The sequence below is a fragment of the Myotis yumanensis genome, unplaced genomic scaffold, assembly GCF_028538775.1.
Source record: "Myotis yumanensis isolate MYYU_CA2020_CCGP unplaced genomic scaffold, mMyoYum1.0.hap1 SCAF_4, whole genome shotgun sequence".
NCBI lineage: Eukaryota > Metazoa > Chordata > Mammalia > Chiroptera > Vespertilionidae > Myotis > Myotis yumanensis.
The window spans coordinates 16,351,648-16,373,388 of record NW_027223755.1 but is presented as its reverse complement, the minus strand read 5'-3'; the positions used below and the strand labels follow the sequence as shown (position 1 = coordinate 16,373,388).

Here is a 21,741-nt window from a genome sequence, read left to right as displayed (position 1 = left end):
TATTGCGAAGCATGCTTAGCTCTGGTTGTGCATTCCTACTTCTGATTACAAAACTTTTGTCAACAAAATTTGTTGAAGAATCAATTATCCTTGAATAGGGACATAACCTCCCAAAAAGCAATAGCACAGCATCAGATTACCCCCCAAAATCAATAGTGCTTCCCTCAGGCCCTCTTTTCTCCAAACCACTTAGTTTATTTTTTCACTCTAAGCATCTCCTGGAGGAGGGAAAACTGTAGAAAATGTTCCTTCACATCGTTTGTCAGATAAATCTTGTTCATAAGTAGTTTAAAAGCTAGTTCAGCTGTCATGTGGGTAAGTTCATTTTCACCCCTTCTGTAATGTTCATTATCTTGGACTTTTTTCGAGATAGACAGAAATTTCATAAGAAGGACAGGTGCAGCTTTGTAAAGGCCTCTCCTGCAGCCAGGCCCCTGCTGGGGTCAAGGGCCCAGGCCCTCCTCCAGTCACCTCTGATGTTTTGGGTCCCGGGGCAGGAGGTTTCTGCCACTGTCATAAGTAATGGGCTGGCTCCCTTGGATTGGCAAGACGGCCTTGAGAGTGAGTAGTACATGAGTCCGTTGGATTGAGAAGATGACCCCAGTTTAAGAAAGATGTTTTAGGGTAAATTCAGAGGTATCGTGGCAGAGTAACAGGAACACTGGGCCAAGTCCAGGGGTCATGTTGATATCCCCCCAGCCAGCTCACTGACCTTGCCACAGCAGTTCACAGCTTCCACCACTCTTTTCCTTAAAATGAAGTCACCTCTGAGGAGCTTTCTGCCTCCTTCGAAATGTGTTTTTATGAGAACGTTCTAAACTTTGTATGTTCAGATGTGGACTAGGCTGAATTGGGTTGCTGGACACATTTTTCATCTGTGCCCACTGTGTCTCAGTATCAGGTTGGTTTGCTCTTCCCTCCCATCTGAAGAGCCATCCCTCCTCCAGGTCAACCAATCATTTAGTCTGTAGGGGAGTTCTTCCTACCTGAGACCTAAAGGTGGCTGATCCAGAAGTTGTTTGGCTCCAGAATATTAGTATCATCTTAAACTTTTTGGATAGCTTTCTTCCAGTTCCCAACCTAAACCAGAAAGGGCCAACTGCTTATTTTAACTTGAGAGATTATAGTGTCTGAAGACACAATGCAGGATGGACATACAGAAAAATGTTATAGCGACCTTATCTATGGCCTGGGATGAAGGCAGCTCAGTCTGTTTGTCCATTCATCCACCTATCCGTCTGTCAATCCATTCGCTTGCCTATTCATCTGTCTGTACATCTATCTGTGTGTCAATTTATCAATAATCTATCCATTCTTCCTTTTTTCTACCCTCCATCCCTTCTTCCACTCCCTTCCTCCTTTTGTTCTCATCCATCCATCTCTATCTCTCCATGTTATAAAGAAATTTTTCCTTAAGGAGCATGCTTTTTCCTTATTCATCTAAGTGCATTGAATCAGCTATCATTTAAAAACCAGCATGCTGTGATAATATATACCTGTAGGTTATTGCAGGCAGAATCACAAAGAATTTGAACTTGCTTTTATCTAGGCACCTTGAATACATCAGCATATTAGTCACTACCTGACATTGTCCTCTCTGCACCATCCATTTCTCATGCATTTTCCGGCCCACAGTCACCATGTAATGCAGGGTTCTGCTTGATGAGATGACCTGTGATACATTTTGGACATCACTGCTGTTAAGTTTCCCAGGAAACTAAGAGCAATTATCTTGAAAAGAATTGGGCTCTTTCCCCCTCATTTATTTAAAAATATAAGCCTGTTTTAAGTTCAGAGAGAATACAACTAAAGCACCCAAAAATACTAACACAGCATCTATTTTAGTCTTAAGTGTGATAGACTGGAACAGGGTTTCTCGTCCTCTGCAGGACTATTGACTTTTTGGGCCAGTTTTTTGTTGTGGGGGCTGACTTGTCCATTGTGGGATATTTAGCAGCATCCCTGGCCTTGAGCCCTAGAGGCTAGTAGCACCATCTCCACTAAGGACAACTAAAGAGGTCTTCAGAGATTGTCAAATGTCCCCTGAGAAGTAAATGGGGCAAAATTGGCCTTGGTTGGGAACCCCAGGACTAGAATTAGAAAGTTAAAGTGACTTTTGGGATCCCTTCATGCTGTCAAAACAAGTCACGTGGAGAGACAAAGTAAAACCAAACCTAATTCATTGACCTAATGTTTCTTAAGTTCTGCTAATGTGCCATGGCACTGTGCCAAGGAACAAAGACTCAAACATCAATAAGCCACAATCCCTGCCTACAGAGAGCTCACAGTGAGGTCAGGGAGGCAGATGTGTAAACAGATAATCATACATCCACGGACTTAAAGGGAGGAAATTAGTCATATTGCTGGATGTTATGCATATAGCCAAATCTGACAGACCCCTACCACATGTTTCACTTCTCAAATGGTTCCTCTGGGCTTCTGCAGACACAGCCTTTTTAAATTGGGCACCACAGGAGCATGTCTTGTTTATTGCCCCTCTTTGGAGCCTTGCTAAGGTTGTTCCTGCCTAGAAGGTCTTACTTTAGACTTTTACAAATTCTCCCTGCTGTTGACAGGGAAGCCTGCCTCCTCCAGAAGCCATTCTGGGTTGCTTTAGCTTGTATTGATGTCTACCCACCAAACTCCCATTATGAAACCCACAACCTCTTTTACACAGTTTATGCCTTATTGTATGGTCCCTTCTGTTTCCCATGCATCGGTCTAATCACTCAAGTAGATTATGGGCTATTTGGAGTTGGAAACCATCGCAGATTCTACTCTCTAGTGACAATACAAATTTCACAGCTTCCCAAACATACCAGCTTGTTTGCTCATGCTCTTCTCTGTGAAATGACACTTGACATAGTTATCTTAGAGTAATTGCCTTCATGCCTTGCTCTCCTTCCTTAACGAGGTTCCAGGGACTGAACCAGTCGCTGTAAGACCATCAAGTGGCTGAGTCAGTAACAGGACCTCAATGTTCTTTTCTATAAAATGACAGTTGACATAGTTATCTCAGAATAATTGTATACCGAGGGCCTCATGAGAAGTATACCTCACTTGGTAATGGAGCCAGTTCACAGCTCTCTGTCTCAGCACATTTCACTGTCTCCCCATCACCAAGAGAAAGCCATTTTGTAAACACCCTGGGTGTAGCCTATGGAGGTGGTGATATGTCTCATGCTGTGGTCCCTGGTTACAAAGGGTGCTGTTCTGAACACCAAGAGAATAACAGTGTTTGGTCTTCATGAATTGGAGTATTTCAAATGTGAAGCTAGTTGCTTTCTAAGAAAATTCTGCTCTAAAAGCAAGGTTGAAAACAGTGCCAGGCGTTGAGAGTTTTAATAAACTCCTTTAGCAAAGATAGCTTTCAACTCCTCATGGAGAGAAGCAAATAGGATTATGACCACCTATTAATTACTTAGATAGAGATTCCCTGAAGCGCCTGTGTTTAAACATAATTAATACCGAATATTGGGAAGAGTAATGAAACAAAAATGCATTTTATGCAGACACACGCTTTGAATTCATTTGGGACAAAATCTAGTTACTAAGATTAACTATATTAGACAGTTGACACTTGAGCTAAATTTCCCTGATTTGAAATAATGCACAGCACCTGCTTTTGGTATAGAAATTAACACACAGAGGGAAAGGCCATATAAGCTCTTGAGCACTGAAAAGCTAAAATGTCTTTGTATTTCAGCTTTGCACTGCTAAATCTGGACTGACAAGCCCTAGACAAGTATGAAAATCTATAACAATCAAAATAGTTGAACAAGAAATGTCATTGAGACATGAGAAATGGATGGTTCTGGAGGAAAAAATGGAGGAATAAATATGTGTTTTCTAAACAGAGATCCAGAACTTTGGCATTCCTTACGTAGGCTTACCCCATAGTTGCTAAATTAATCTTGCTTGTTAGTCAGTTTGAAAAGTTGTTGTGCTTGTTAATACTCAGTCATTTGAGAGATTTTTCTCTGTCAGATGGAACCTTCCTTAGATGAGTATCTAAGGATACTCATCTTTTTTTTATACGAAACCTTCACATCTTCTGCCCCTTTGATCTACCACTTCCTGTGAATCTGGAAACAGCCAGATAGTCTTCCTGACTCAGTCTCATCTCCACAGACTTGGCATCTGGATAATAAAGGAAAGGTTTTTCTGGACAGACGTTTCTTAGAAAGGCTCATCTCAGGTGTGCAATTAGTGTCTTGGTCCCTGGCCATTCACAGACGCCTCTCCCGTTTAGCATCCCTCCTACTCAATGTCTCTGGGCTCTCCTAGTCTTGCCTCTCGCTTAGTAACTAAACCTTAACTTTGGATTAATTTCCTCCCCTTCTGGAATTGAATTTTCAAGCTGTCCAGGCTTGTTGGATCACATTGGCCTACCCCTGGGTTCTTAGTCCCTTTGCTGCTGCATGTGGCTTCAGGCCCATTTCACCTTTGTTTGGATTCAAACGGGATTTTATTCTTCGGGCTCTGAAGTCAAAGGGTAGCCTTGCCTATTCATGTGTCCACCCCAGTTGAGCCCAGTTGTTGTGGGGAAAGCTGGGAGGAATCTCGGTGCTGGAGTGTAGTCTTCTTGGAGCTCATCTCCCCTCAGGGACTTCTTTCTGGGAAAAGACAAATTCTCTCCTTTAATCCTAGGGCTCAGGCCAAAAGTCCTGGACACCAACCCCCAGGAACTTACAAGGTGACCCTCACCTCGAGGTGCAAACCACATTGAGCACATCTCCATAGTCATGAAACATGGGTCATCAAACCTCTTGGGATTTCCGGATTTCTGGAAGAAAAAATTTTATTGATGTTCTGAGTTCTATACAATGATGTGAACCCCTCATGGGAAGCTACCCACTCACCTCTCTGAATTTCTGTTGGTCACATGATCTAGTTCCAGGCATTTTAATTAAATAAAGCAATGATCTGTGGCTAAGACACTCTCCCTCGAAGAATGCACAACAGCCAAGGGAGCACTTGTGAAGATTGTTTCCCACAAGAAAGTGGTTCAGAGGGTTTTTTCCTGTGGAAATGGCAACCAACAATTTGGAGATTTGTTTTTCTTTTTCTTTTTTTTTTTTTAAATATATTTTATTGATTTTTTACAGAGAGGAAGGGAGAGAGATACAGAGTTAGAAACATCGATGAGAGAGAAACACCGATCAGCTGCCTCCAGGACATCTCCCACTGGGGATGTGCCCGCAACCCAGGTACATGCCCTTGACCGGAATCGAACCTGGGACCTTTCAGTCCGCAGGCCGACGCTCTGTCCACTGAGCCAAACCGCTTTTGGCTTGTTTTTCTTTTTAAATTACTGTTGAGTTACAATTCAATTGAATGTCAACCGATTGATGATTATTCTACAGGAGTAGTTTTTTTTTTTTCCAATAATGTAAACAATGATAAGAAACTTTTGTTTTTCTGATACTATTTTTCTTCTATTTTAAGTGTGGAAGTTAAATTTGGGGAGAGTGGGTATCTGAATAGTAGTGAGTCTTCTAATTCTTAAGTGCCAATTTGGGTCTTCTTTAATTTCTTTTAGCAATGATTTATTTGTAGGTGAACTTTTAAAAGTTGTAATCCTATGTAGTTTCTGATTTATGTTGTTGTTTTTAATGTAGTATTTTTTTTGTAATTTTACTTTACATCTTTTTGCTACTGGTATTAAATATCATTGATCATTATTTATTGACCTCATATTTTCAGACTTTGCTAAATTAATTCCCTAATTTTATTAGGTTTTCTTGTCAATTTCATAAGAATTTCTACATAGATTATTATGTCATCCACACATAGAGACACTTTTATACCTCTTCCTTTACAATCTTTATACTTATTATTATTATTTTGGCTTTATTCCATTGATCAAGACATCCAGTTCAATAATTAATAAAAGGAATAAGGGTAGATATCTTTGTGTAATTCCTGATCTTGGGTAGGTATGGGAGCATTTTTTTTCACCATAAGTATTATTTTAGTTTTAAGTGTTTTGCAGACATTTTTTTTTTCAGGTTAAGGAGTTTTCTTTCTACTCATAGTTTTTTTTTTTATATCATAAATAGGTGTTTGTTAAATAATTTTACCACATCTATTGAGAGAATATTTTTTTTAGTTCATTGATAAAATCAGTTACATTGACTTATACTTGAATGTTATATCTACCTTGCATTCCTAGGATAAACTTCACTCACGATATATTGCTAGATTTGCTTCACTAATGTTTTGTGGAAGATTTTTAAAAAGATCTATGCTTATAAAAAATATTGGTCTGGATTTTTTATTTCCTCATAATGTTTTTGTCAGGTTTTGGTATCAGGTTTATGCTGGCCTCAAAATATGACTTGGGAAATGTTCTGCCCTTTATTGTCTGAAAGAGTACATGTAAGATTAATATTATATTTTCTAAATGTCTGATAAAATTCTCCAGTGAAACCATCTTGTTCTGGAGATGTTTGTTCATTCGTTTGTGGAAGACTTTTGATGAAAAATTCAATTTATTTTATATAGGGTTATTCATATATTCTATTTCTTCTTGAGTCAATTTTTATGTTATGCTTTTCAAAGAATGTGTCTGTTTCATCAATGTTATTGAATGAATTGGCATTAAGTTGTTTATAAAATTTCCCTCTTTTTATCTGTAGGATCAGTGATTGTATCTTTCATTTCTTGGTTAGTCTTGCTAGAGTCTTATCAATTTTATTAATGTTTTAAAGAAGCAGTTTTATGTTTTTCTAATTATTTTCTGCAGGTTGTTTAGATTTCACCTTTCTCAGAGGCAAGGCAAATTTCCTATGTCTGACATTTAACTCAGCTCTGGTAAGTTTATGAAGATGTCTTTCAGTCAGAGAGGACACAGCCCACACCATGAAATCACTTTTAACATGCAGCCTAGAAATACAATTCTACGAAGAATAGGCGTATAATTAATTGAAGGCCGTATCCACATGTCAAATTGATTACACATTGAGATTTTTTCTGCCAGCGTTTCAAGTCTCAACTTTAGTGGTTCAATTGAAAAGCCATCTAAAGATGATTGAAAATAGGTTTTAGCCAAACTCATTTTACTGAGGAAGACACTTCTTATGAGCAGGTGTTCTCTCCTGTGACACTGGTGAGTAATCCCACCTGTCACCTGCGTACAATAAATCATCCTACTACAAATCTATTAGCTTATGATTCATATCTAGCTTTCCTTGTTAAAACAAAAAGGATACAGTACTTTAGCCCAAATGATTTAGTACACACTGAATGAATCTACTTTCTTGGAGTTCAGCCTTGTTCTCTCTGAGCATTTGTTATTTTTAGAGAGAAAATTGAGTTCTAAATTGAGAAGGTCTATTACCTTTTTCAAACAATGGAGTGACACATACAGCTTCTAAATAGCATCCTGGAGGCCTCATTGAGTTATGCCTTCCTTCAGTTCTTATCTTACTGGTTGAAATACATTTGTTCACGGGGGAAACTGTTGGTCTTACCTTGGCTTAGGCTTCCATCATTTTTTTTAAAGAAAATTCTTAGCTTTCTTTTCTATCCTTTTTTTTCTCTGAAGGTAGTAATAAACCTGTGTTGATTAGTAAGATTTCATTGGTAAGGGCAATGATTTTTGTCATGGTTTCACAGTCGATAGTAATTATTGGATACCTATCTAATTTCTCAGAGTGCCATATAACACAGGCCCTCACACAAAATGGTACTCAATTCTAGGGCATGGGTATTATTTGAATCTTTTTATAACTAGTGGACCTTACTTGGTGCATCTACGAACAGTTGTATGTAAATTATTAAATAATTTCCAACATGAGTTTATTTAATTCCTTTTAAACATCATTAAAATTAAAAAGAGAGAATTCTTTGAGATTTCCGTCTTCATGTTAATACTCATTTAACAAACTGCAACTTTCAGATTCAAGAAATTTGAGGATGCCATTTAGAAAACTATAGGTCAGATTTAGTTGGCACTCTGCTTAGCTGCTTTTTTCATATTTGACTTTTTTTCTGTCTCTACACTACCTTTTAGATAGGTATAATTAGGTCCAGACAGAGAGAACGGCATTTTAGAAAGAACTTGGGCTTTAGAGACGGGTCTGGGTTTAAATTCTCACTGGTGGTTTGGCCAGAGCTGTACCTTGATCCTGTGGGTGGTGATACAATGGATGTGGAGAGGATGGTAGCCTGGCAGTCAGAGAGACAGACGGTGGAAACTAGTCAGGAGACCATGTATTTAAAGCATTTACTCAGTGGTCTCCCCTTCCCCTTCTGGAGTTCTTATGACCAGACTAACAATAAAATTGAAAAAGGCCAGATTAACAGGAGAAAAAACAATTTAATATGTGCCCCCAGGAGATAAAAAATGATACTCTCAGATTGGCCAGCCAGCAGCTTTTATACTTTTTAGGCCAAGAAACAATAACTTTGTGAAGAAGTGACAGAACAAAGACACCTAGGTTTGTATGCTCGTTGGTGAGAAATCTAAACATAGTTTGGGCTTGGGTAGAAAGGAGTTACAGGGCTGTTTATGTGAGCTTCTCGGCCCTGGATTCCTTAACTCAGGGGTGAGGTGTCTCTCTCAGGACCCTCCCCCCTCCCACCCCCACTCCGCTGGAGCATGCAGGGCCCCTTTCACAGGGGAGATTTATATCCTGCATTCAAGGCAGGGAGGATCCGCATGCCCTTCTTGCACTGGTTGCTTGTCAAGTAACTAATTCAAAGGAATCAGTATGCCATTTGGGGATATTTGGGGCAGCCCACCCTGAGCCCCAGCAATGTGTTCAGCTCTTGGTGGACATAAAAGGAGTGAGACTGCTCTTCTCCTGTTATGAAACCTGCAGTCCGTGGGCAACAAGGAGCTAAACACCTACCTGGGACCCAAGTGAGAAAGAAATCAGAATGAAACTGAAGTATAAACATTGGATTGCAGGGTCCAGAGAGAGGGATTTTGCTTAAAAGAGGAGCAGCACAAGGGGGGTAGCTTCAGATGCATTACAGCCTGTTGCGGATGGATGCAAGATCTCATCTGGTGCAAAGGGGGAGAAGGGCATTGCATGCTGAAGTCGGAGCATGCTCAGAGGCAGAGAGAGGCCAAAGTAAAAAGCACATAGCACTTGGGAGAATCCAAAGAAGTCAGAGTGTGCCTCTCTTCCTCTCTCCTCCCACCCTTTTTCCTTCTAACTTCCTTCCCCGCTCCTTCCCTCTCTCCCTTGTAATATTTCTCCATATTTTCTTTCATCCTTCCTGCAACAGTTATGTGCCAGGCACTGGGAATGTGTGCTGAACCATGACCACTGAGCCCTCCTTGAGGCAGCTGAGAGTCCACCCAGCAGGGGCAGATCTTTCATTAGCAACATAGACTTGGGAGTTACACAGAGGATCCGGGAATGATTCACAGCTAGAAGTCCAGCTGGAAAGCTATTTCAGTAGATCCAGAGAGGATAGACTCCAAGCTTTTAATCAGGAAAATTGCCTTGGCACTTGCAAAGACAGAGCGTGTGCAATTAATTATTATCAGAGCTCGGTGGAATTATTACACAGTGTAGTGTATGGGTTTAGAGCATGACCCTAGAAGCCAGACTACCAGGGTTTGTATCTCATTTCCCATTTCTCACTAGGTTAAAGATTAACCTTGGGCAAATTGTGTAACCTCTCTGCCTCAGGTTACTTATTTCCAAAATGGGGATTATAATGGTACCTCCCTAATAGAGTTGTCATGGGGGTTAAGTTAGCTCATACATGTAACCTCTTAGAAAAGTGTCTGGCATATATTAGCTCTACTTAAATATTAAATGACTTCCAGTCCACTAAATAATGATGAACTTCCAAAAGAGGAGCCAATGGCCCCACTTTGCTAGAAACAACAGGTCCCATCATTTTTGTAAAATTGAACAGCTCTTCAGGAATATAAGAGTGAACACATATCCAAATGTGATAGAAGTAAAATAATAGCAATTATTTAGAGCCAATTTGGTTATTGTTCTTTTGCTTCCCTTTTCAAAATTAGGAAGAAATTTAAGTGGAAAAAGTATATGTGCCTACACATATCTCAAGTTTTAAAGGAGGAAAGTGTGCTCAGCAGTTGGCAAATTTTGTTTAAGATTCAGAAACGTCTTACAAAATGAAATCCAGGCCTTGGATACTGTCAGGGTAAAGAGAGGGGCTCGAGAGACTCATCTTCTGCTTTTATTGTCCAAGCTAATGATCCATTAGCGCAGTTCCTTAGGCTGAGCCTGTAGATCAGTGATGGTGAACCTTTTGAGCTCGGTGTGTCAGCATTTTGAAAAACCCTAACTTAACTCTGGTGCCGTGTCACATATAGAAATTTTTTGATATTTGCAACCATAGTAAAACAAAGACTTATATTTTTGATATTTGTTTTATATATTTAAAATGCCATTTAACAAAGAAAAATCAACCAAAAAAATGAGTTCGAGCCTCACCTCTGACATGCGCGTCATAGGTTCGCCATCACTGCTGTAGATAATGTCCAGGGCCAAGATGTAGGTGGGTGTTTCCTAGTGGTGGGAAGCAGTATTATTTTTCCTGGGGAAAGAAAGTGAACAAATTCCACTTATTGCACATAATTGCAAAAATAAGAAAGATCCCTATTTGGTAGGCAAAGAAATTACCAAGATACTTTCAGTGTTCAAAGAGAAATGCCTATGTTCACAATTGGTTTAATAATTTTGGTTTCAGTAATGGTTTGTTCGTATTAGCTATTCAGTGAAATGGTGTTAATTTTTTCAGTTTATGAAGAACATTAATGCACTTTCACGCAGATTTGCATTGTTAGCAAAGAGATATAAAACGAAAAATTTCAGTGAGCTCATTATAGATATGAGCAGTTTATCCTCCTTTAAAAATAAGCTTCAAAAATCTCAAATTCTTAGAGACAAAAGGAGAAATTATGTTTATGACAATAGTAAACAATTAAGCTTCCCAATGTACTGTCACTGAGTTCTGTTTTTCTTTGCTTCCTGACATAAATTTGACTCCAAACTGCCAGGTAGTTGAATTTTAAACCATTTTAAATTTGGTATCACCAAACAAGTATGACGCATCAACATCTTTTTCCTAGTAAGTCTGTCCCTTTAATCATTCACCTTTTCTGTTAAGGAACAGCTAAGCCTCACATGTCAGAAGCCTGCCACCTGAGTTTCCCCCCAACCCCCCAGAGTCTTGCTGACTCTGAAACTGAGCCATCACAATTTCCTGTGTCCCAGGAGACAGCTTAGCCGTATCAATCACACCATCCCCACCAAGTGTCTAGAAGGGCCTCCGCCACCATTTGTTACTGAATTGGCATGCAAGCAGTCTTGGGTCAATTAATTAGTAAGCCTAATTGAAGCTAAATATGATTAACCATATAATATTGAGCTGTCTAAATTTAACTCCACGAAAATTATGTAATGAATCTGGAACATAAAGGATTACTGGCAAACACCTTTGCCTCATGGATTTAAACGTATGCTTTGTTTTCATCTATCTGATGGGCTTAATAAATTGGTAGAGGGTGACCTAATACATACAGACAGGGTAGTGCCCATCTAGGATGGGTGCAAGTTGGAAGTAGTTTTCTATATTGCTTACCATGTGGATTGTACTCAATGCAAATTTTAGTGAGCATCAAAACTAAACAAAAGCAACAGATATTGACATTTCACACTTGTTTGGTGAAACCAAATTCAGAATGGTTTAAAATTCAAATGCCCAGCAGTTTGAAATTAATGTGTTTAAAATTATGTCAGGAAGTGAGTGAAAAGCTGACTTCAAATACATGCTTGAAATACAACATTGGTTGATTGGTAACGATAAAATAATGTTGATCCAGGTTAATTATTATTTATCCAGAATTGTGAAAACAAGAACCATTTTTCAATAAATGAATCTTTGTCTTAAGATGATTAGAAATCTATTTCTTATAGAATTTCCTCCAAACTTTGTCAATTGGTTCTGTTTTTAAAGGACAAAAATAAATGACTTTTGAAAATGAAATGTTTCTAATGCATTTTGATATTTAATCTTTTGTAAATGTAGACTTTAAGAGTATCCAAGAATATGCATGGTCAAATGCATACTTAAATATTATATGTAAATTTTTTATGGTGAAAGAGACAACGAGACAGTGGGAGGGAGAGAGGGAAGTTGTGGGTAGTGGTAGACTTGCCATTTGGGGATGCACATATTCAGACTTCAGGTAAGTAAAGAGGTTAAGAAAATACCAGATTCACCCAGTTGCTTAAGCTCCTTTGGTTTTAAAGGTATTTAAACTGTTCAGGAATTCTTCTGACACGCCATACGCTGCAACAGCCAGAGCTCTTTCGATTCTACAGGTTGTGTTTCACTGTTTACTGGCAAACCATGATAGCAACTTTAGTTTTGTTTCTGTCTCAATTACACAAAAGTGAGAACATGACTATTTAATTAGCTCAAGTCGATAACACCCTTGAAAATTTTTTGATCATTTGTGCTGTAAATTCTCTCAAATTACCTTCCCCATTGAGTCGTGTAAGCGTTATACAGTTTGTGAGTTTCAAAGATGCTCCATATGTGTACAAATTCTAAATCTTGACAAAAATGGCTTCATGGATTAACCTATAATTAAAAGTCAATAATATCTGAGTATATGAAATTTAAGAATAACAGATAATATAACATTTTATAGTTCCCCTTATAATTATTCTAGTATTTTACCTTAAACAGCTTTTTCAGCTTTTGCTGCTATATCACCGAATTATTTGTTTTTTACATTTCCTCACAAAACAAGAAATTCCTTTTTTTGCAGTAGCCAAATATGATAAGTGTCAAACAGACTTCCAAACCGAGGTGTCCTCCCCGTGTTCCTTCAGAGTTTTTAATTCTCTGCATGCATGAAAGATGGTAATGCAATTCCCAGGTACTAAATATTCCTCAGCCATTTGCTCTCAGTGCTGTTATCTGGACTAAAACGAGATTAAACTTACAGAATGGCGAATTACTGGAAATAATGAAGTTAAGGCAGCTCATTAATATTTATCTCCTTCTCTATTTTGTACAGCCTGGATGAAATGGAAAAATTCATTTGGGAGCCGATCAGATTGAAAAGGGTCTAACATTATAAAGAGAAACATGGGGCTGAAACTGTTTTGGGTTGTTTTTTTTTCTTCTTTTCAAATTATACACAGCACCTTTTTTCTTACATGCCTCTGTTTTTCTTTTAGTGGCAAAGCATTTCTATAACACTGGTTGAGAAAGTTCAGATGATTGCTGTAATCCTAGGATCCCTGTTCTTAATAGCGAGTGTCACCTGGCTCCTCTGGTCCGCCTTCAGCCCCTATGCAGTGTGGCAGAGGAAGGACATCCTTTTTCAAATCTGCTATGGAATGTATGGTTTTATGGATCTAGTGTGCATAGGTAAGACCATGACGTTACACCTTCACCAACTGTCAGTAATCCATTTCTTGCAGCTGTTATATTTGTGCCAGTCGGATGTGATATAGAATGTTGTGGTTCACAGGATCTTGGTTCTCCAGTGAACTACTGACTATCTGGGGCGTCACAACCTGGCCACCTTTCTCTAAAGGCATAGCATCGTCATTCCTAAGTAGTTTAAAAAAGTGAACAGGAAAATGCCCATTTTAAGTGACATATTTTGCAACGTAAAGGAAGGAGGAGTCAAATTTTTTAGGGTGGGCGATAGAAGGACAGTCATTGATTTCTCGGGAGTAAGAGCAAATCAGTCGCCCTTCACAAAGCTGGGGTAGCACTGATGGATGCTAGAGGTGATGGTGTGCATTTGGGGAGAGGGCCCACACCTGGAGGTCTTACATCATGGTATGGTGACTCAGCTTCCCCCAGGGGCAGGGACTCAGGTTCCCCGAAGGCAGGGACTTAGGGGCAGTTTTCTTTGCTGTCCTGCGCCTCTTTGTTTCATTTATTAAACTTAGTGGCTTAAAAGAGAAAAAGGATCAAACATTTTAGCTTAAACAGATCCTACACTTGACTGATCTGTTGTTTCCCTGAGAAATGAGAGCAGACTTATACATACAGTGTTTATGTCAGGGATCCTCAAACTTTTATAAACAGGGGGCCAGTTCACTGTCCCTCAGACCGTTGGAGGGCCAGACTACAGTTTAAAAAAAAAAACTATGAACAAATTCCTATGCACACTGCACATATCTTATTTTGAAGTAAAAAAACAAAACTGGAACAAATACAATATTTGTATTTGCATGTGGCCCGCGGGCCGTAGTTTGAGGACCCCTGGTTTATGTGGTATATGAGGGTGCCCCAGGCACCTTGATGGCGACCAGTCGACAATGGGGGCAGGAATGGGGAGGAGCAACACCGTACCAAGGAGACTTTACCTGCTCTGATGTGGTTTACAGTTTAGTGGGATGTGGAAAGAGCTGAGGTGGGCAGCTATGGTTTTTAAAACAGTGGTTCTCAAAGTGTGGTGGGAGGAGCACCAGCAGTAGCAGCATCTACATACTCTCAGGCCCCACCCTAGACCTGCCAAATCAGAAACTTCAGGCCCATCTGTGTCGTAGGAGCCTCCCACGCCTTCTCATATGCGCTGCTTTCAGGGAATGGATGCTCAGATTGGATCAGATCACGAGGCCTCTAATCCTGGCCTCTGCTTGGACACATCAACTTTGTCCATATCCTTGTTTTCTCACCTACAAAAATGGGAGTAATCATCCCTAGCTCACAGGCCTAAATAAGGGAAATAATGACTAATAAATAATGTTATTAATTGCAAGTTGTAAATTAAGGGCATTTGAGTAAATCACAAACATTGAAATAATTTAAATAACTTAAACGAAGACCTCTACTCACCAGAGCCTTAATTTAGCCGCAGTTTTATATTCTAAGTCATTTTTTTCTAAAAAAAACTATAAATTTTAAAATATGATCAGCCTGAATTCCCTCTCCTTATCTTATTTTTCTCCTTTGTCACTAGTACAAAGCTAATAAGAAAGAAAATGATCAAATTTCAGTCCAGAAAGGAAAAAAAGAAGGCAGGGAAATGTCATGAATAATATGTAAACTGAACAGATGTTGCCTGAGTAATTGAGCTAATCATGTATATGAACAGTTTGCATTAAGTGTGATAATGCCTATGCATGCTTTTGGAAATGCTAAATCTCTATACAAATGTAATCTCTAGGGTAGTGCTCTAAATACAGAGAATTACAAAATTATTCTACAACTCCCTCAACAAATTCAGAGATAGTGTTTCTTCTGTGTTTCCGCATAAATGTTGTAAAATGTGGTGTGCCATTAATATTCAAAGTAGAGGTAAAAAACAAAGGAACCACCAGGCTCCCAATCTAACCTGGAGGGGAAAAAGAATTCCAGATGATTTTCTTGATATTAACTAAAAAGGGCCATGTGCTTCCTGGCCAGGAAATTATTTTCCTAAATTCCACAGCTTGCATTTGGTATACTATTCCTCAAATTTTGATTGCTAATGCCAGACTTTTAATCAAGAATATTAGAATTCTGCTTTAAAAACCACATACATATGAACTAATTGATCTTTCAGTAATATATGACATATTTGGGATTCTGTTTTGAAATATGGGTGTTTCCCATTTTATAAAGTCAAATTTCTTAGGAACAAAAACCAATGGACAGTGTCCTGGAGACACTCTGGAGAGTGAATTTTTATATAAATTTTAAATATTGACAATACTGTTGTATTTTGTTTCAGCAAATATAAGTGCCATTAGTCAATTATTTATTTGTGTATTTCAAAAAATATTAAAGAACTCAGATTGAACAACATTCTTGATTTTACTTGGAAATATTATTTAGTCTGTTTGGGCCCAGAGAAAATCTTATTTTTTTCCCCCCAAGAAATTAGGAAACTACTATAGTAAAGAAAACAAATACAGGGAGGCTAACAATAGACAAATAGATCATAGCTAACATTTCAAATTAATTCAGATGTCTGCTAATTAAGTGTAGAGAGTGACAAAGTAGATTATATTGATTATACTTCAAATACTCCTGACAGCAAGACTTCGAGTCAGAGTTGAGTGAAAAGCAGGTTTACAGCTCTGAGCCCAATTTGCTCAGCTCAGTTTAATAAGTATATATTGAGAGCTTTCTATGTGCCAGACATCATGCTAGAAGCTGAGAATAAAAATAAGAGTCAGTAACTTTCCTGCCAACAGGAGCTTCTAGCCCACAGGCAGGACAGACAGACGTGTAAGTAGGTAACCAGAACGCAGTGAGTTGTGCACAGTAGGCAAGTATGCACAGGAGATGGTGGTTGGACAAAGCTGGGAGAGATTAACGCTGAAGTGTTATGTGTAGGGAGTGGATGGATTCAGGCAGATTTCATGGGGAAGTGAGAGCCAAGGAGGCTAATGGATAAGTAGATGCTTGGCAAATGGGGAGATGGCTCCTTGTCACTGTTGGAGGATGTAAGACTGCCTCGCCATTCAGAGGGCTTTAAAGTAGTTGAAAACATTCCTACATTCCTATTCATCCAAGCTTTTCAGATTCGTTTATACCTAAATGAGAAGAGCAGGTTGGCAGCTTCATAAACGTTCTTTTTCAATAATAATTCTGAAAATCTACAGATAATTTCACAATAAAAAATTGTTATAATCCAGCCAGTGTATGTCATGTTTAGGAAGATAGTCTTATTGGATTATTAAATAGAAATGTAAATATTTGTAGAAAATGTATTTACATGTGAAATTTGTTTACTTATTTCCAGACACAGTGAATTTGTTGTTGCTTTCATTCATTACTAATAAGTTTCCTGCTTTCCCGAGACCCAGTTTCTTTTTGCTGTTAAAGTTTTGAATTCTCCCAAGGGTCTGGGTACTATTAGAGTTGAAATACCTAAACCAGGATTGTCTGATGGATGGAACATTTTGCAGCGATGAAAACATTGTATATCTGTGCTGTCCAATACCATAGACACGGGCTACATTTGATTATTAAGCACTTGAAATGTGGTTAGTGAGAATGAGAAATTGAATATTAAGCTTAATGTTATTTAAATTTAATTTAAATAGCCAAATGTGGTAGTGGTTACCATATTGGACAGATGTCTAGGTAATGGAATGGTATATGCATAAAAATTTGATTAAGAAGCTGCACCATGTCCATATAAATAGGTTGTGTTTCCTACAGTGAAAAATGAGTTCAAGAGGATTAAGAGAAGGAAGGGGACTAACGGTGAGATGGTGGTGGTGAAGAGGTAGATGGAGAGCCATAAGAGGAAGACATGTCTTACGGAAATGGAGGTATAAAGAGAGAACACTTTATGTTATATTTAGGGAGCTCTTTTAAATATTTAAATAGATGGCATTCAGACTATCATTGTGTACCAGGAAAACTAATCTAAAGGATTGAAACCACCCAGATGTGGTAGCCCAGGGCTAGTAATTTAGGGAGAAGCAATAAGCAAAACAGACTCCCTCCTAAGATTTGCACAGTGGACAAAGGAAGGTTAGCAAACTCAGAAACGAAGAGCAAATGCTTGGCAGATGGCACTGGGTACATACAGCTCTGGTTCTTTACTCCGCACTTCGCACATAGAGGAAATTGAAGGCTCTCACTTCCTTTGGTCCTGTGATTCAATGCAAGTTTGGGCCACAGAGGAATGTGCTTCTCAATGACTCAAAGATTGAGGGACTAAGGGATGGCCATGAGGACAGGGAGTCATTTGACTCACTTGCATCTGAAGAGGGAGGGCAGTAACCAAGTCACTTAGTGTCTGGTAGCGTAGAGGTCAGTTCAGTTTCTTGTAGAAGCAACGAACTAAAACTGAAACCCTATTATGTTAGTGAGATTCCTGAAATAGATATAACAGTGCTTATACCTAATCGTTAACTCCACAGTGTGGTGCCAAATCCGTGTCTGGAAAATCTTCCCTGAGGTACTAAGGGAAGGAACGAATTAATTATGATTACAAAATTTAAAAACTTGGATTATTTTTGTTCTCTTAAAAATTTTCTTAATTGTCCACGTAAATATATACAGATTCAAATTAAGAGACACCTTTGTATTTATAATTCTGAAATATATAAAGTTTAAGACGGACCCTTTTACTCATACTGCTCTGTTACATCACTCGATTTGAAGAAACATCCCCACTCAAACATCTTGATGCATATCCTCCAGCTCTTTTTCATTAGGTTAACATGCATATTTTTCATATAAGCAGGATCAGAACTATTCATACAGTTAAAAAAATAGTCGTGTTCATTCAACAATATGATCTCGAGCTCTTTTCTCAATAGAACGGATGTATGGGATTTACCTGAACTTTGTTCTTCTGTTGATGGATATTTTTGCCTTTATGAACAATGCTGCAAAGGACATCCTCTTATGTATTTCTGTAGGCCAGATTCCAAGGAGTGGAAAGTCTGGTTTGAGTAATAGGCACATGTTAACATTTTGCACCCTAAAAAGGCTTTACCGGTTTGTATCTCCCCACCCCCAATATACGGGAGTTCTGGTTTTCCCATACCTTGACAAGCCTGCATGTCACTTTTTGACATTGCCATTGGTAGTTGCAACTATATTTAACACCATTAGAGTGGTTTTCTTAATTCATTCTGTGACTATTTCAGTCTCTGGGGCAGTTTTATCTAAGAAAGTAACAGTGGTCACACTGGGCCGTGTGAATATGCAGGTCGTCCTGCCTGGTGTCTTCCGATGCCAGGGTCGTGATGTGCCGGGACACAGACCGATGATCTGTGGTGTTAACACGCCACTTATTCTTTCTGAAAAATGAAATCCAGCAGGGGTGATCGAAGTCAGAGATCACCACCTCTCACAAACCCTGCCTTCCCCCGGGCCCTTAGGAGCTCCTGGCCAGTTTCTTCTATTATACTGTTAACACTGAGGGGATTTCACGCTTCAATCTGTCCCTTTTTTTATTCGTGTAGAAAGTGATTCCTGAAATTGCTTTAAGAAAAATTGCTTCTCTCTGTCACTTGGCTCTATGGCTAAAGTACTGGTTCTGTTATTGCTTGTTTTCTGTATGTTTCTATTTCTCAAATTAAAGCACACGCATGCAGAATGGAGGACACACACACGCACACACACACTTTTCCCATCAGGAACCACAACTATTTCTCAGGGCTCTCTTAAAGTCCTGGAATAAAGTATATTATGATTGTTTATGCTGTCTTGCATTGAAAAGCTGTAGAGATTAGGGAATTTAAAAAAAATAGCCCGAGATGTACCAGAGTGAGGATCTGATTAAAATATCTTCTCCTTGCTGTACCAATCACAGTCAATACTGAAAAAAATGCTCCTCTGCAGAAATTCCGTACTCTCTGAAATAAAGTTTTATTTTACTGTATTTTGAATCTAAATACATTTTTAAAAATCCATGTAAATGTTATCACTATTATTGTAGCCCTGTTGAAAATCTGTTCTTCATAGTTGGTAATATATCTAGCTAAAGCAACTTGGAAACTTGTACGCACAGGAAAACTATTTAGAGTTCCCAGTCGGTAACTTTTATTCACATTTCATTATAGAACTTTAGGACAATAAATATACACAACATATTCCTATGGTTTTAGACTGATGATATCAGACATGTGTTTACATTTTTAAAAGCCAAGTTAATGTTTCTCTCTTGCCTTTGATATTGCTCCACTTCGCTCATTTTTTTTTTCTCCAGGCAAAGCAGCTAAAAGGAACACCTTATTTAACATTTTATGGACATGAGATTTAAAATGTACATTTTCTAATTCTTTGATAGTGTATGAGGAAAGATGAAGAAGTGTGACAAATAATTTTAGGACAATCAAAGTCTCCGTTACCACAAATGAGTTCTTGCCATTGAGGGTGACCAGTTGTCTGCCTGTCTAATGCCAGGTCGTTTCCTCCTGAAATGGTGCTTTCAGGTCATCTTCCTTCCTGTGGCTCACTTTCAACAAGCACAAATCAATTAGCTTAAGTAAAGCATAATTAAGAAAGTAAATCAACTAAAGAAAAAAAATACTAGTGCGTTCCAAGCAAAATATGACTTCTAGACTCCCTCCTGTTTAAAATTTTCCAGGGTCTCTGGTACTTCTCACTCAGCATGATTCAGAACCTGACAATATTTTCTAAAGTATTTTAGATGAAAACACATTTACCGAAAGAGTTAGAAAGAGATTAGCATTGGAATGGAAATGCCGTAATTTAGAGCAGAAAAAAAGTGAGTTGGCTGGAGAGCACAGGAGAGCATCCAGTTCCTGCGTAGCCACCACACAGAGTCGGCAACCACATAGATGAATGCGCTTCAAAGGGCAATGGTGGGCCAGGTCTGCAAAATGTCCACTCTTGGGTCATTGTAGAGAGAGAGCATTTTTTAAGTTGCCAAATACTTATAGATAAATGTAAAATGACATCTATAAAATTATTAAATATTCCAAGTGAAAATGTACGATTGCCAGGAGAACATACATGTTGGCGGCATTTTTTAGGGCCCGCTCCAGCGCTGTCCTGCACAGAGGTGTTTGTGGATGTCCTCGCCTTCCCTAAGGAGAGCCAGGACCACAGAATCCAGTGTGACTGGACACCGGCCATCTCCACATTGAAAATACTTTCCCTGTGGGGAGTAGAGACAATAGCTGTCAGCTGCCTACACCCCACACCTGCCCCACCCCATTCAAAATTGCCAGCCAGTTTGATGCTAAGGCTTCCAATCTGTGTTCAGTTGATATTTTAAAAGCACAAAATATCGGAAGCCCAAATCCAAACTTTCATCACTCTCCACCCTCTCCTACCCCCATAACCACCACCATCACCACCAAGTCTGGGATCTGAGCACTGAGCTCACTCAGGAAAGCAGCTTTGCATGTCAGCAGGTCAGCATTCAGCCACAGAGGGCGATGTGGAAAGCTGCCTAAGTGGAGGTTGGCACTCTGCATTACAGTGCAGGAAAATGCATTGCAGAAGGTGTTGCCCTTGTCTCATTCTGAGTTTCAGGGGAAGCACTAATGTGGATAAGTCTGCATGCATCTTAGGGGTGTGAAAAACAAACACACAAACTCAAACAGTGTTCGGCAAAATAACTAGGAAAGTTGACTCACCCAGTATTTCCTTGTTGAATCTTCATATCATAATTTTCCTCTTGACACAAGAAGACTACCAGCCACCTTTGCTCCAGGAAATGATCCCATTTCCTGATCTATAATTTGATCAGGGACCTACATTCATGCAGTGCTACAATTTGGCTACTTAGGAGACCTTTACACAGCTGCCAGTTAGTGCAGGGTGGACACAAACCTTCCACTCTGGCCCAGAGCCCCTCTGGGCTTCCCTTCAAAGTTCGTCCCAGGCTGAGGACTGGGTTGTGAGGTTGGCCATGCTGAAAGGAAGGGGCCTGTCACCCCGCAGCCATGACTGTTCCCAGAGTTGCATGTTCTGCTAGCTTCTTTGGAACGACTTCTTAGAATTCTTTTATAAGCACAGGTCATTATTTCTCAATTTCAGAATATCTTAGCGAGCTTTTTGTCCCAGGAAATGCCGCAACTTCATTTATACAAAGATTCTGACACAAGTCAAGCAGATGTCTATTCTTCAACACCAGCCCCAGCCTTGGGTCCTTTAGGTTTCTAATTTCTGAGCACATCCTGGTCAGGCCCTTTGGAGGGAGAGGCAGAGTGGCCGCTTGTAATTCAAAATTCTTAGAGAGGAAACAAATGTGTATTCTTTATATGTTTTGAGATGTAGGCTATTATTATCTCTTTGCTCTGGAGGTACAAATTATAGGCTTTTGTATGTCTTAGTCATACTGAT

The 21,741-nt window shown here is 39.1% G+C and overlaps 1 protein-coding gene across 1 annotated transcript in view; it reads left to right on the top strand.

The window, feature by feature from the left end:
* Positions 1-21,741, top strand: part of MARCHF11 (membrane associated ring-CH-type finger 11) — an 85,908-nt gene that overhangs the window by 51,214 nt on the left and 12,953 nt on the right. The window contains exon 3 of the mRNA XM_070411428.1: positions 13,191-13,383. Coding sequence (XP_070267529.1) covers positions 13,191-13,383 — 193 coding nt within the window. The remainder of the gene's footprint in view (positions 1-13,190; positions 13,384-21,741) is intronic.